Source organism: Carassius carassius, chromosome 20, assembly GCF_963082965.1.
Source record: "Carassius carassius chromosome 20, fCarCar2.1, whole genome shotgun sequence".
In the NCBI taxonomy this organism is placed as follows: Eukaryota; Metazoa; Chordata; class Actinopteri; order Cypriniformes; family Cyprinidae; genus Carassius; species Carassius carassius.
This window is the reverse complement of record NC_081774.1, coordinates 27,536,478-27,553,632: the sequence shown is the minus strand read 5'-3', so window position 1 is coordinate 27,553,632 and position 17,155 is coordinate 27,536,478. Positions and strand designations below refer to the sequence as shown.

The following is a 17,155-nucleotide window of genomic DNA, read 5'->3' as shown; positions in this document are numbered from 1 at the left end:
AAAATTATAAACCAAACTGAAACCTACTAAATAAACATATAAATACATTAACACTTTTTGGAATTTTTTTATATTAATTGTTAACATTAATATTGGAATTTAACAAATATGGAACATATTTCATGTATAAAAATGCCATTATTTTTCACCTAAATATAGGCCCGTATAGTTTACATTACAAATTATTAAGTTCTGGTCTGATTGTCCAACATGTTCTGTGCTTTTTAAAATAATATTATTAAATAATAAATATTAATTTAAAAAATAAATACTACTTTTACAGATTATTGTTTTGGAAGGCATATGTACTATTGTATGCAAATGGAATAAAAGTGATTGCACATAAGGAGTGCGTTTTGTATCTCTGTGTTACAGATATTAAAATATAATACAGTCTCCTGAATATTATGATAATAAAAATATTTAGGACATAGTATTTTTTGTTTTTTGTATTTGTCAATACTAGAAAATGTTCAAGTTTCCCAGGCAGATTATCTTTTTGAACAGTTGGAATCACTAGCATCTCTCAAAATACTTGATCACAGTTGACCTTTACATATGAGTACACTTTTTAAATACCATTTCTGTGAATTGTACCAACTAATGCAATGGAATGCTGCAGTTGACATCAAAGGAATTAAAGTACGCATTTATTTTCCATTTTTGTCTAATCCCTCTGATTTCTGTGGGGATTAACAGACCAATCATGAATATTGAGCGAGCGCTCATAGGTTAAAGATGGAATCTACCACCAGTGGATGCGCAGTGATAGTTGATGGTGACAGCTCAACGAAGAAGAGCATCATGGGAGTAATTCCTCATATCAACGGGTAGCATTTGTTGTTGGTTTCGGCCATTGAAGTACTACTGGGCTAGAAGAGACAGGAATGATTTTGAATGTTGGGTCAGTGCCATTTATTCAACTGAACCTGTGAAATGTAACAGACTCGAATAGACCATCAGTGAAAGTAAGGTAAGATATCATACTGTTTATAATATTATATAATGTATTAGGTCAATATTATGTAATGATTATTTAATGACATTGATGTGTGTGTGTGTTATAATTATAAATTCTCCATCACAGTTACAACTAATATTCATTTTACATAGAAAACTGTACATCTGTCTACACTTACAGTTCAGAAACCTGTCAGTAAATTTTGAGATCAGTTTTCTGTTAGGGACTGATAAGTCAGTATTGTAACAGTGAATTCACTATACATCCATTGTGATATATTTTTCATCATCTTTAACCGTGTAACCTTGTCATGAACTTATATTCATTTTAGATCTCTTGTTGTGGATAATCTAACACTATGAAAGTATTGGTATTATGCAAACGCTTACATAGTTTGATGCGCGTAAGAGGGATTCAAGAATATTTAATCTACTAACATGGAATACATAAACAGCGGCTCTGCAAAACGTTCCTCTCCATCTGGTTTAAATTTGTGTCTGGCATATATTTTTCTCTTTAAAGTGTGCAAAATGGATGAAGGGACAGAGGATCTCTCTGAGACACAACCACTAAGAAGTCTGGCAGACCAAAGTGCTGAGCTACCAGATGATCCTCAAAGTGGACCCTCTGCCAATATATTAAAATCCAAGGCATCTCTCCCTTCTTGCTCCCCTGCCCCGGGTTCAGCAGTTTCTGCCCTGCAGTCTAAAGTCAAAGCAGTGTCCCAGAGAAAGTTAAAGGGGGCGGAGAGAGATGATCTAATACCAGAGGGTTCAGCAGAAGAATCACTGAAGAAAAACCCAGATGATGAAGCGCTGTCTACTTTTCAAACAGAATACACTGAGCAGAGCAATAAGCCAATTGCTGGTAATACAGACGTGCAGGAACCCAACTCTGGGATGCAAGGAGAAAAAGAGACTGCCAACAAAAGTGGGAAAGACAGTCCATCTCAAGGTGCAGCAGAAATGTCCCGTGGGCTTTGTGAAGGGTCTAGCCTGGAGAATATTGCAGTGGGTGTAGCTGGTGAGCCTCAAAGAGGCATTGCAATCAAGTCAACAACGTCTTCTCCCAGGCACTGGGCTCCTCCCAAGGGCTTCTGGCGAGTGGCACGACCAGAGACTTTACTTCTTAATTCAGCGAGTTCCTCCACACTGGCGACTCCAAAGGATGTGCCACCCACAACTGAGGAGGGTCTGAAATGGAAGCCAAAACTAAAGACTGTGGGTGTTGTTGTTCACAAGGAGCTGCAAAGGACTGACAGCTTGGAAACTGCTTTTCGTAGGTATCTCCAGAAGGAGACTGCAACAGCAGATCCAACTGGTGGGCTGTGGAAGGCAGACAGTTGGGAGACTGTGTGCAACAGGGGAGGGTCTTTGTCTATTGCAGAGAAAGTCGAGATGAACAAGACAGACCTGAACGAATACCAAGCTGATGCTATTGAGATCAATACTTCCATGCATCCAGAGGGGCAGTATCAACCACCAAAGGAGCCACACAAAGGTAAGGCTTTAGATTAAAAGGATAGTTCACCCAAGAATGAACATTCTTCATGACTATGTTTGTTTTGTGTTGAAACATGACTTTGTTTCATATGTGGAACACAAAAGAAGATATTAAAAAAAAAATCTCTCAGTGTTTTTTTATTCGTCTGTACAATTAAAGTGATAGGTGTCCAATTTTGTTTGGATCCCGGCATTCGTTTAATTACCTTGTGCAGTTTTTCACTGTATTTATGATTTAACCAGCATAAATCACCCATGGGTCACTGAGCCAAAACTCACAGCAGGGAGTTCGGTATGATCTCTCAGAACAGATGTGGCTGCCTGTCACCATAATTACAGATGAGGGGGAAGGGTTTCGGAGGAAGTGGAGCAGTGGAGATAATAGTGTTATAATACCGAACGACGTAGGGATAGATAGGCTGAAATCTGCCAGCTTGGTTATGTAACAGTAGGACTACAGGATATTGGTTCAGGGGGTTTGTACTATTCTTCCACTTCCTGTTAAAAGGAATGATTAGATGCTCAGTCTGGTCTTGTAGCGAATGGCCGTAGCAAGCTCATTGAAATTATAACACATGCCAAATGGGTTTGAGTTCATTATTCTACAACAGTATGTGTTTTTGTACAGATTTACCTCCCTACAAAGTAGGTGAATGGGACTCAGCGATCATCACAAGGGACCCTGTGTTTAACTATAGGTAAGACACGTTGTCCTCAATCAAGCACATCATTTAATATGACTATGCATTTGCACTCAGCTGTGGTAGACTTCTGTCAGAATACAAATCCATATGAAAGACACACCTCTTCATTTAAAGATTAGGGCTTGCACATAACATGTCCATGAAAGAGATTACATAAGATTTAAGCTTCTGACATTCTGTATGTTTATTTCTGATTTGTGGGAAGTATGGTGCAAGTTTGTCATATTGACAGTGTAATGTTAATGGAAATAATAGGTTGTAAACCTTTTGTGTGGCTGTTGAGAAATGAAAACATTTGAGAAAATAATTCATAGCATTTTGAATAGTCATTAGACTTACTCAGTAGAGTGTAAATGTATTTTCTGCTTTGGACAGACCGCTGATCTCCACTGCTGAAGTAACTCTTAGTCCACGACATGAACAAGCAAAGCGTCTGTTGGAAAGAGCTCGATTCAAAGCACGTTCTCAAAACTCTGAGAGTGAAACCACCACCTGCCTTGGTCAAAGAAAGGGCCTGTAAGTCACCTTAAGACTTTCTACTGCCTTCTTGTTGTTTGTCTTGTATCATGGTTGTCTTTTTAAAAGTAATTTACTACTAACTTTTAATATCCCATCTAAAATCATATCCAAAGATACATGGAAATATTTATTTAAGCAGTTCATTCAGAGTTGTGTTCCTGTGTTATATAATCCCGTGTACTGCATATAACACATATTTGGCAAGCATTATTATTAATCCTGTCACAAGTTGATTATTAAATAAATCAAAAGCCTTAATTCATGTTAATCTGTTTAATTTAAAAAAAATAATGCATTTGCCATTTGTTTCCATTCAAGTTTAAATTATAATTATGTAACATGATGCAGTGATGTAATAGAGATAATGAAATGATACAGATAGTGATTGCAGATCTCCAGGTGTTCTGTAAAAGCTCTCGTATCTGCTTTATAGGGAAGCTTTACCAATCAGTGTGTCATCTGCACTGCACAGTGCTGTTCTTGTCACGGCTCAAAAGGAGGATACTTCACCTCTTCAGTCACCGGATGTCCGGGGCAGGAGCCATGAACGTGGGGTGCGCTCACGCCGGTACGGCCAATCGCCCACACGAGTACGTTTTGAAGATGAGTCAGAAAAGGAGGCTAAGCGGCGATACCTGGAACGGGTGCGTGAACGTGGGCCAGTGGTGGCTGAGAAATCCCACTCAACCCAACAGCTGAAGGCAGATCCGGTGTACAACATCCCAGAGGAAGGCAGGGGGGTAGCAATAAACTGGGTAAATGTTGGAATCCCTGTCGCAATATTGACCAAGGAGGGAGAGTGTCTGGCTGCCATAGTGTCAAATGATGATATGCTCAGGAAATGTGAAACCTGTGGAAGCATCTTGGGACCTGCACAAAACAAAGATTGCCATTCCCTGCCAACACATAGTATAGTAGATTCTCAGGAGAAGGCTGCCCCTCGATGGGTCACCCCTGGCAAGCCATGTCACCGAAGCATCCACCCATCCTTCATGGAAAGTTTAACTTTCACTGGAGGTGTCAGCCTGGCAGAAAATATAGGACGGGGAGATGTAGGAGGTGCAGGCGAGAACACGTCAGCTTTTGGGAAGCTTCGAAGAAGGAGCAGGAAAGGAGAAAGCAGAGTTGAAAGCGGCAATGGTCCATATGCTCGAAGTCAGGATCTATGGGCTCAGAGAAGGAACTCCAAAACCAGATCAAGCCTGGAAGATAAAACTACTCGCTCTAAACTAAATACGCATGAACAAGGTGTGACAGAAACCTCTACTGACCTTGAGAATAAGGATCTCTCTTGCAATGTCAAGGACTCTCCCCCCCATCTTCCCATCAAATCGGCTCTGAAATCAAGTTCCAAGAGTCGGCCGACAGGGCAACGGGTGGTCAAGCTAATGCCCTCGGTTCAGTACCGCCTAATTCATCTTGACCACAAGCTAGATGGGAGCTCTCACCATGACAACATACTGCCTGAAGAGCACCTCAGTGTCACTCTCAGTGCCTCCCCTCCGGTTCATCCAGTCACCTCAGGACTGACTTCTTGCAACAGACCATCTTCTCTCAGGTATTCCTCATCTATGCTGACCACAGACCTCCAGGCTCTAGCTATATGGGACTCTGCAGGTGACCTAGTCACAGGTAAGTTTACCTGGTTAAATGATCAAATGTGGCATCCGACTAGCTGACTTAAAATAACTTGGTCAGGATGTCACACCTAACACCAGTTTTTCTGCTGAAACCTTGATGTTCTTCTCTTGATGCTCTAAGGGTGTATTCACACTAGGCAATCTGAACAGTGCACGAGCGTGTTTGTCACCCGAACCACTGGTTCGTTTGACTAGTGTAAATGCTCCATACTGTACCCGGGAAAGGTTCGTTTGGCCGTCCCTGGTTCACTTGGAAGAGGTGGGCAAGAGCACGGTCTGGTTGAGCTCAAGAACAGCTACTATTTTGTGTGCACTACTGTCATCATTATGACCGCATACATTTCCTGTTACTACTACAGTACACTTATCAATTAATTAAAGTAAAGTATATATCAAGTATATTTAGGATTATAATGGGTTTGGTTCTCATCTTCTTGATGAACAGCTGCAAATTCCTCCACCAATGTCAGCTTCCTACATAATAATCATCTCATACGAGCAGCGAAATCAAGTGAAAATTGCTGCATGGCATAAATGATAAATCTATTAGGCAGTCTATTAGCGAAAGTGCTTTTCTTTCTTTTTTTTTCAAATTAAAATGTTGCATCATGAATGACGTAAGTGTGCTCTGGCCCGGAACATTAAAGTGCAATATGAGTGCAGGCCAGTGGGGGAGAGGGGAGGGAGAACAATCACGCTCAGGTTCAGTTGAAGGCAACCACACCCAGTGTAAGTACACCCAAAGTTAGCAATAGGGAGACTCTGCATCTACATGAACAACAGGTTTAAACAACCTGGTTTATCGATTCCTACTGCAACTATGTTTGCTAATTCTTTTGTTGTGCATCAGGTCATTTGGCAGGTGAGGGTGTCTGCAGAGATCCCAGAAGCTCATGCGCAGCACCTGTTCCCCCAGATTGTCGCCCAGCTTTGAGAGCTATGGGTACATCCAAAGCAGAAGACCTGAGGGCAGAACTTCTGAGAGCAGAGCACCGAAAGGCTGAAATACATTGGGATGACAGTTTAGCTGTGTCTAGGTAAGCTATATATTAAGACCCTTCAGTCCACAATGGTTTGGCGACAGGGGGTCACACAGTACATAACTTTTCAGTGGGAAGGCCGCCAACAACTCTGCACTGTTTACAAACTACGTTACAACCAAACACACCGGAATTGATACAAGAAATAACAAAAGATCACATGAGAGACAGGTGTTCTTGTGTGAGAATGAATTTATTCTTGTCAAAAATGGTAGCCCGAAAAACCTTCAGTCAAAGATGTCTGTACAATGATATGCAGTGATTATTTCCATAAAATTTTTGGGATAAATTAAGGGTAGGGTTAGTTTTGGATAGGACTTTCCTAAGGAGTGTGCAACTGGTGCGGTCACACCAGATCCTGTGCTTGAAGGTTGAAAAATCACGGTGACTGACAATTGCATTCCAGGTGCATCTCCCAAAAAATGTGAATATCATAGAAAAGTGTTTTTGCAATTTAATTAAAAAAGCTTACTTTCTTATATTCTAGATTCATTGCACACAAACCGAAATATTTCAAGAGGTTTGCGTTTTAATTCTGATGGTTATGACTTACAGCTTAGGAAAATAAAAAATTCTGTATCTCAAAAAAATTTAATATTTTCCTCAAAGATAAAAAAAAACCCAGATTTGTTCAAGATCTCCAAAGCAGGTTTAATTATGCACTCACCGGGACCGGGACCGGCTGATTAATGGGTGAATGAAAAACGGGCTTTAATTTAGATACATGAAACACCGGATGAATTCTCCTGTACGCCGGAGGAAGTTTGAGGCGGGACTGCCACCAGACTAATAATTTTGGTGTCAGTTAATGGACAAATAAATTTGGGCGCAAGCTTATTACTGACGGATTGGAGAGGAATATTCGTTGATGAAAGCCACACTTTTTGACCTACGACGTAGATGGGAGGTTTCGACCGGTGGCGATCGGCCTGAACCTTGGTGCGCGCCCCCACCCGGAGCAGGGTCGATCTGGCCCTGGTCCAGGTGCGTCGGCACCTCTGGATAAATGCGTGGGCAGAGGGAACCGCGACTTCGGATTTAAATTCTGGAAAAAGTGGTGGCTGGTACCCTAAACTACACTGAAAAGGCGATAGGCCCATAGCTGAAACTGGTAATGAGTTATGTGCATACTAAACCCATGAGAGCTGCTGGTTCCAAGAGGAGGGGTTCTGAGAAACCAAACATCGCAACATTCGTTCTAGGTCTTGGTTGGCCCTCTCCGTCTGACCATTACTCTGAGGATGAAATCCAGAAGAAAGACTAACAGTCGCCCTGAGTAATTTATAAAATTCTCTCCAAAATTTGGAAACAAACTGAGGCCCCCTGTCAGAGACCATGTCCATCGGGAGGCCATGTAAGCGATAAATGTGATCTATGACAGCAACTGCTGTTTCTCTGGCAGAAGGTAATTTAGGCAGAGGAATGAAATGAGTTGCCTTCGAGAACCGGTCCACCACGGTCAAAACCACCATGTTTCCCTGTGAGGGAGGGAGACCCGAAACGAAATCTAGCGAAATGTGGGACCAGGGTCTCGAAGGAACTAACAACGGCTGGAGGAGTCCAGCAGGGGGTCGATTGGAAGACTTCGAAACAGCACAGACAGAGCAAGCCAAAACAAAAAGACGAATGTCACGAGTCATGGCTGGCCACCAAAACCACTGTTTAGCGAGAAACATGGTACGATTAACCCCAGGATGGTAAGCTACCTTGGAATAATGACCCCATCGGATAATTTCAGACCTTAAAGCCTCTGGCACAAACAACCGACCCGGTGGGCATCCAGGCGGGGGCGTTACCCCTTGCGAGGCTGTGCGAACCTTCGACATGATGTCCAACGTGACTGCAGAAATAAAGACTTTCTGCGGTACAATGGGCTCAGAAAAAGATGGGCGATCCGAAACATCAAAAATACGGGATAATGCGTCCGATTTGATGTTTTTAGAACCTGGACGATAAGAAATAGAAAAATCAAAACGACCAAAAAAAAGAGCCCACTGAGCCTGCCTAGAGTTGAATCTTTTAGCGGTCTTGATGTATTCACGATTTTTGTGATCGGTCCAAACAATAAAAGGAACCCCCGAACATTCCAACCAATGATGCCACTCTTCCAAAGCGAGCTTGACTGCCAACAGCTCTCTCTCTATTACCAATGTCATAATTACGCTCGGCAGGGGACAAACGGTGAGAAAAATATACGCAAGGATGCACCTTACCATCCGTGAGGGAACGCTAGGATAGAACCGCGCCAACCCCCACCTCTGACGCGTCAACCTTCACCACGAACTGCCGGGAAGGATCAGGGGCAATAAGGATGGGAGCTGAAATGAAGCAGCTTTTCAGTTTGGAAAATGCAGCTTCCATTGCACTAGACCACCTGAAGGCAGTCTTGATGGAGGTTAAGGAAGTCAAATGGGTGGCTAGCTGGCTGAAATTGCGAAGAAATCACTGGTAGAAATTGGCAAAGCCCAGAAACCTCTGCAGGGCCTTACGAGACTCTGGGGTTGGCCAATTTACCACAGCCTGAATCTTGTCGGTATCCATGCGCACCCCCTTGGCCGAGACAATGTATTCCAAAAAAGGACTGTGCATGGAAAACGCATTTCTCCGCCTTGACAAAAAGCCCATTCTCTAACAGCCTCTGAAGCACTTGCCTGACGTGTTGAACATGTTCCTAGGGAGAATGAGAAAATATCAGTATGTCATCCAGGTAGACATAAATGAACTGATCTACCATATCTCTCAACACATCGCTGATGAGTGCTTGGAATACCGCAGGGGCGTTACAAAGGCTAAAAGGAAGAACAAGATATTCAAAGTGCCCCCTGGGGGTATTAAAAGCAGTCTTCCATTCATCCCCCTCTCTTATGCGAACCAAATGATAAGCGTTACGGAGATCCAATTTCGTGAAAAATGATGCCCCCTGCGGCAAAGGATAAGTATTTTTTACCATGATATCATTTAACCCTCGATAGTCAATACAATTCTTTTTCACAAAAAAAAAATCCTGCACCTGCTGGAGAGGAAGAGGGTGGATGATCTTGGCTGCAAGAGAATCAGAAATATATTTCTCCATGACCTCCCTCTCCAGATTGGAAAGCGAATATAATTTGCCTTCAGGCGGAGACGTACCTGACTATACCTCTATAGCACAGTCATAGGGATGATGCAGAGGTAGAGAAGCAGCCCGAGACTTACTGAACACTCTCTTCAGGTTGAGGTACTCACGTGGCACGTTAGACAGGTCAGTGTGATCATCCTGAAACACAGAACAAGACACAGGAGAACATGCAGACAACAGACATGACGCATGACAATATTCACTCCAGGACAAAACAGAAATTTTGTCCTGGAAAAAAACAGTTTATTTGGGGATTATGGAGCACCAGCCAGGGATGCCCCAAAACCACAGGAGCAGCAGGAGTGTCAGTTAAGAGAAAGGCTGACCATTTAGTGCCACTGCAAAGATGGGCTGAGAGAGTTCCACCATATGTATCTTAAGTCTTTTCGCGACATTAATGTCTAGAAAATTACCCTCCGCCCCCGAATCCACCAAAGCCTCACAATCAAAAGTTAGAGAATGGAGTGTCAGCCTTACTGGTAGCGACGTGATAGAAAGAGAGGATTTATTAAGAGTTCACCCGTCAGTAACCTCTTACCTACTGGCGGGCACCGACGTTTACTGGACACTGCAGAACGACGTGACCGGTGGCTCCACAGTACTAGCATAAACCCTTCTCTCTGCGTCTCTGCTTCTCCTGCTGTGAAAGACGAGACCTGCCCATCTGCATGGGCTCTGGATCTGGAAAAGAGAACTCACTCTCCTCAGTGACTGATGACAGGCTGCTATGATGAGTGACGTCAGGGATTCTCTGTGGTTCTGTTGGACACGCCTCCTTACTCTGACATCCACACGAATAGCCAGCTCAATGAGTTTATCCACTCCCGCTGGTAAATCCGAGGAATAAATCTCGTCCTAGATGGTGTCCGAAAGTCAGTGTAGAAACAGGTCCAACTGTGCATCAGAATTCCAGCTGTACACCGCGGTTAAAGTGCGAAATTCAATAGAATAATCGGCTACGGTGCAATTCCCTTGTCGCAGCTCCGCGAGAAGTCTAGCTGCCTCCCTGCCATAAGCAGCATGATCAAATACCTTCTTCAGCTCCTGCGAAAATGCTTGGAAGGAGGCGCAGCATGGAAGTCTCTGTTCCCACATGCTAGTTCCCCAGTTCTCCCCAGTTCTCTTGGCGTTCCATGCGAGAGTTACTACTGGTTAAAAAGTCTCATAATTCTGCCGAGCTCGCTGGATCCATTTCGGTTGGTTCATTCTGTCACAATGATCGAGTCACGGGATCCAAGTGCGAGGTAAAAATGGTTTATTTGTATCTCAGATAGCCAGCAATGAGAACGTAGGAAGACGATGGCATAACCCCAGATGAATCACGTCCAGACCACTCAAGCAGTAACTCAAACCCAACTCAGGAATCCCAGGCGGGCGAGGAATAAGGTCCAGATCGCTCAAGCTGCAGTAACTCAAACCCAGCTCAGGAATCCCAGGCGGGCGAGGAATAAGGTCCAGACACTCCCAACTGGAGGGACAGGGCACGACTAGACAAGAGAGACAGACGAGAAATCAACGAACCAACAACACGAACAGGATGCCAGTCAAACTTAAATGCAGCGCAAATGAGCTGCAGCTGGTGCTCATAGACCGCAGCTGCTGCTAGTTAACAGATGCACACAATCAGACAGAGACACAAGATGAATGCACTGACCCATGAACCGTGACAGCAACTTTACGGAAAATTACTTTTCTACAATATTTAATAGTAGCTTATAAGTGGTGACTGTCAGTTTATGTGCATATGACAGGATTTTTCAGAAAAATTAATACAAGACATAGTCAGCCAGACGATGAACACTATTAACAGCAATTATTATATGATGCAATCACACTTGTAACAATATTTGTAAGTTCTGTATGTTGTATCAGGGTTAGCATCATCTGAGGTCCTCTAAGAAGTCAGCATCATCTCTTCTCAGGTGTTCTGGATCCAGACTGGAGCTTGTGTAAATTCTAGTACACCCTGTGGCAAAACCGAGAAACAAATAGAGATATAATTAGTGTAGTTGCTGTTCCAACAAAGTAAAATTAATTAGTTAAACCCAAGCCAAAGAATAAGAATGCGCACTTGATCTTGATCAGATTCAGGTCAGGTGAGTTGGCTGTCCAATCATGGTCAGCAAACCACTTGAAAGTGGTTTTGGCACTGTGGGCAGGTGCTAAAGTCATGCATCAAAATGAAACCAGCATCTCCATAAAGGTTGTCAGCAGATGGAAGCATAAAGTGCTCCAAAATATCCGGGTAGATGGCTGCATTGACTTTGGACTTGATAAAACGCAATGGACCAACACAAGCAGATGTCACAGCACCCAAGTCATCACTAACTTCAGAAACTTCACACTTGACTTCAAACAGCTTGGATTCTGTGCCTCTCCAGTCTTCCTCCAGACTCCAGACTTTGATTTCCAAATAAAATGCTAAATTTACTTTCATCTGAAAAGAGGACTGTAGACCACTGAGCAACAGTCCAGTTCTTTTTCTCCTTACCCCAGGTGAAATGCTTCTGATGTTTTTTTCTGGTTCAGGATAGGCTTGGTTCTAGGAATGGGAAAGCTGTAGCCTTTTTTCTGAAGACGTCTGAGTGTTGTGACTCTTGATGCGCCAACTCCGGCTTCAGTCCACTCCTTGTGAAGCTCTCCCAAGTTCTTGAATCGGCTTTTCCTGACAATCTTCCGAAGGCTGTAGTCACCCCTGCTGCTTGTGCACCTTTTCCTACCACACTTTTTCCCTCCAGTCAACTTTCTATGAATATATTTTGATACAGCTCTCTGTGAACAATCAGCCCTTTCAGCAATGACCTTCTGTGACCTTGTGGAGGGTGTTGATGATTGTCTTCTGGACAACTGTCAAGTCAGTAGTCTTTCCCATAATTGTGGGTGCATGTTCTAAACCAGGGGTGTCAAACTCAATTCCAGGAATGCCACAGCCCTGCAAAGTTTAGATTCAACCCTAACTTAAACCTTAATTCAACCCCGTTCAGGCTTATTTGTAAACTACATGGTATGTGTGTTAGAGCAGGGTTAGAACTAAACTCTGCAGGACTACGGCCCTCCAGGAACTGAGTTTGACACCCCTGTTCTAAACTATCCGAAGATGTACCCAGCTCAAAGTGGAGTGTTAAATTGTTTTGAGAACTGAATTTTAAATTTTCCTAAGCTGTAAGACTTAACCATCAGAATTAAAACAAAGAAAGAAAGAAAAAAAACTCTTAAAATATTTCAGTTTGTGTGCAATGAATCTGGAATATAAGAAAGTTTACTTTTGAAAGTTAAATTACAAAAAAATAAAAACCTTCATTCTTTTTTATTTTTTAGATTCACCTGTATAATGTACACATGTTCCCACAGAGGTGAAACTCACCTGATGGAGTGTTCTTAAAATTACCTGTATGCTTGATAAATAGATGGGTTAAAAACAACTAAACTGGTAATCTATGACATGACCACATCTGCCATGCAATCACACTAAATTGCTTCCATTATAATCAATGGAATATCTGCTGTCTACACTGCAAGGGTGTGACTGCAGTTTTGTTAATTATTAAGTTGCATATGTAATCATATCTCTCCCCTGATGCTAGGTGAAACACCAATAGTTGTAGTATTGCTTTGTGTTGCTAGCCCTGTGGATACATTTGCATTTGTGCAAAGCCAATGACCCAAAGAGGTATGAGTTTAGTTTGAAAAATGTATGTGAAATCTGTCATGTTTTCCCTGGGAGAGCACCGAAGTGTTGAACCTGAGACCACATGTAGGAGGTGATATGCATTCGATTGCACTGAAATTGTGACATGATTTGTGTGAATGTGAAAGCAACTCAAACTCAGGTTTGCACTTGTTCAGGAAATAAAGTAAACTGCACATGTGGTTTAGCTTAGATGTGTTAAAAGGTGCATTGTTTCTACTATATATGAAACTAAACCTGCCACTAACCCAGAACCTGGTTAGCCAAAAACTACCAACAGTGTGTAAATAACCCAAGAACTTAATAAAGAGGCTGAACCCAGTTTTTTGGTTAAAAAACACACACCAATTTTATTTTACTTACAATTTATTTAAGTTTAAGTATAAGATAAACATCTGGTAGTCGTTTACAGCTTCCATTATGGACTCCTTCTTTCTCCTATGTGTAGGAGAGCTGGGGAGCGAGAAGGGCGTCCTAAGCTATCTCTCCGTCGCTTTTTCTCAGCCATGGGACTGAACAGTATGGGTAAGCTGGTGAAGGGAAGCCGGTCCAACAGCATGGAGCACCTGTGTTCCCCCACTGCCCGCTACAGTTCTGCCTCCCCAAGTCCTACACACAGAGGCCTAGTCCCTCTGAAGAGGACCCCCTCTCTCCAGTCTCTCCACACAGTGAGTTCTCTTCTTTGTTAAAGACAGAGAGTCCACCAACAGCTGCACCCTCCCTTGCAATATCACTTGAGATCATTTGGACTGTAGCTCTGGCTTTGTTTAATGAAACATCATATCATGTAGTTCATCTGCTGACCACAATACATCTGCAGACTCACAACATATCAGTCATGTGGACCTAACAGAACAAACTAGAAACCAACTGCTTTCTATTTAAAGAGGAAAAATCGACATAAGATGCATGTTTACTGAATTTACTTGCTAAGGAATAAGGTTATAGAAAATAGAATACTGCAGGCTATATCACACAGATGGATTCTAACCAACAGTAACAGAGACATTCATCAGGTTTTGTCAGATCAGTGTGTGGACAACTGTCTCTTGCTGTTGGTTGCCGCTTGTTTTGGCCGACTGAGCATGTTCAATCGCTGTTTGTCAGGTCATGTAATGTCTGAGAAGTGACCTAACATTAATCTGGTGATAGCCACTGTCTGTTGTTGCAGTGAGAATTAGCCTTAAAACTAATAGAGTTAATATAACAAAACCAGTCAAAACCATATGCATTTTGGATGGTTTTACAGTGCATTTAGTTACAGTGTACTTATCCAAGAAAACACTGGTAGTAACTACATGGGTTAAGGACCGGTTTAGGAGTAGGTTCAGGGTTAGTACCTATTACCCAGTTATTGTATTTGGTATAATAAGCACATGTAAATGTGGAACAGGACTGTAAAATAGTCTACTTCCATTTTATTGGTATTACTTTCATGACAATTACCTCTTCATTATTATTATTATGAAAAGAAACAATGACATAGCCTATTATTATATAGCAAAATATTTATGCACCATGCTTGAATTTGTTATATGTGGCTGAAACAATTAAGCATGAGAGTGAGAATGCTTCAAATTCAGCTTTGCCATCATAATTAAACTACATTTGAAAATACATTAAAACAGAAAACAGTTATTTAAAATTGTAATAATATTTCACAATATTACAGTTTTACTACTGATTAAATAGTCTTATAAGAGGCTTTAAAAAAAAACATTAAGAAATCGGTAAAAATGCTTGTGAATAAATGTTTTTTTAATTTAGATTTTGAGGTGAAAATGATATGTTTTTGTGACGTTCACTCTGTAATAAAAGTACTTAGTAGCACACCAAAGACTTTAGGTTTCTTAATCTAAATTCTAATGTCCATGTAATGTCAGAGGTTTGATCACAGTAAAATCTGCTCTCTGCCACCAGGAGTCTCCTTTGGCTCAGTTACGTAAGGCATCTTCTGTCCAGAGTCTACAGTCCCCAAAACGGAAGTTTGAACGTTCTACTATTTTAGGAGAGTTACCACTGCCTCTGAGTTTGGGGCCAAGGTCTGTAATAATGCGTGTGTGCTAAAATCTATGCTATTTTTAAGCAATAAAGATTATTATTATTTCTATGCCTCAGCTTTGTGATCTCTTGATTCTGCTGTAAAACCATATAGAATATGTTGATTTTCTGATTGAGCCGTTTATATCTGTGTTTCAGGGAGCTTCAGAAGGAAGTGAACATAGAGGAGTCACTAGAGGATTCTCGAGGAGCCGGTCCACTAGGGCGGCTGGTGCAGGCCTTTCCTGACGGGACTTTACTCATAGAACTTACCAGACCAGCCAACAATAGACCTTTTGGTTTCGTCATCTCCAGGGGCAAAGGAAGACCTGACTCAGGTTAGACTTCTACTTCCTCCACATTTGCTTCCATGACACTGAAAAAAAAGAGATTTGTTACATTTGAGATGTTTCAAATCATTTAGAGGTATTTTATGGAAATCAGTTATGCTGGTTTTGTAGGTATATATGTGGAACGGGTCGGAGACAGTGCCACGGAGAACATCTACACTGGACTCCTGAGTGTTGGAGATGAGATTCTAGAAGTCAATGGGGAAATCGTAGCTGGACTGACCCTGGATCAGGTTACACGCCTCATGACCCGGGATAGCAAAGCCACAATCCGGATTCTGCCACATTCCTGGGTCAAGCACTGATGCAATTTATGGGCAAAATATGAAAGACGGAATTATGAAGAAAAGATCATTAAGGAAAGTTGACAAAGCACTTTTAGACATGTTCTTCTGTCCTGGGTTAGGTATGCATTAGATTGTACAATGCATTGTTTCCAGAGAAGTAAGAAATAAAAACTTCAAAACCTGGTCTTTTTTAAATAGTTGTGATGATTCAGGGATGGATGAGTGGATTGAAACCATTCCAAACAATTTCAATTTAGTACAAACAAAATGCACTATATTTAGACTATTAAATTACATTCACTTATCAATCAATCAATCAATCAATCAATCAATCAATCAAACAAACCTAAAAAATGTAAGCAATAAGCAACTGCCATCAGTGTGAAGGTTCTAGCTGTCAACAAATCTATCTTAACATTTGTGCTTGTAATATTTTATTAAATGCATAGTTTGCTCAAAAATGAAAATCTTGTTGCTCAAAATGCTTATAACCTTCTAAGGAACACAAAAGATGATATTTTGAAGAATTCTGGTAACCAAACAGCATCAACATTCATTATATGAAAAATACACACACACACACACAGTGAGAGAGAGAGAGAGAGAGAGAGAGAGAGAGAGAGAGAGAGAGGGGGGGGGGGGGGGGGGGGGGAAGAAAGTCATACAGGTTTGACAACATAAGGGTGAGTAAACAACGACAGTTTTAATTTCTGGGTGAACTATCTCTTTAAAAAAGCTTATTATTAATCAACATAACTGGTTATGCTGCAAGTAGACACTAAACTTTACAGACATGACAAATGAAAATGGAAGGTCAAGTGCTTTGCGTTCTGGAATAAAGAATCTGATGCAGTGTGATCTGTTTGCTGCTCATTTTAGCAAATATAGTATGCCATATACTGTAAGTATATCACACATAAAGAAAGTCTGAATACTGTGTACTACATGACAGTATTAAGAATAATATATTAGTCTGATATTCGAGAAGCATAATTTTAAAGCTACATCATTTTCTCCATCTGCTGGCCAGTCTTCATAAATGCAATTTTGAGACATTGTAATATTCTATGGGGCAAGTTTTCAATTTGGGATCCTGCTCTTTAATGTTTTTATTATATATATATATATATATATATATATATTACATTTAGACAATAGAACTATGAAACTATATTACACATTAAACTATATAAAATATAAAAATATAATATATGAAGAGTTTATTTACAAAAACAGATAAATCTGGGGTTATTTTTATTTTAAAAAATCATTTTTTTTTATTATGCTATCATGTTTTTGTTGTCTT

At 41.2% G+C, this 17,155-nt stretch overlaps 1 protein-coding gene across 1 annotated transcript; it reads left to right on the top strand.

The window, feature by feature from the left end:
- The first annotated feature begins 777 nt into the window (after positions 1-777).
- si:ch211-13f8.1 (uncharacterized) lies at positions 778-16,087 on the top strand. Its single transcript, XM_059502361.1, has 10 exons — positions 778-973; positions 1,484-2,461; positions 3,092-3,161; positions 3,543-3,683; positions 4,120-5,318; positions 6,177-6,363; positions 13,621-13,840; positions 15,093-15,214; positions 15,372-15,550; positions 15,674-16,087. Exons 2-10 carry the CDS (start codon positions 1,492-1,494, stop codon positions 15,865-15,867), a joined length of 3,282 nt encoding a protein of 1,093 aa, XP_059358344.1. The 5' UTR covers positions 778-973; positions 1,484-1,491; the 3' UTR covers positions 15,868-16,087.
- Positions 16,088-17,155: the final 1,068 nt, after the last annotated feature.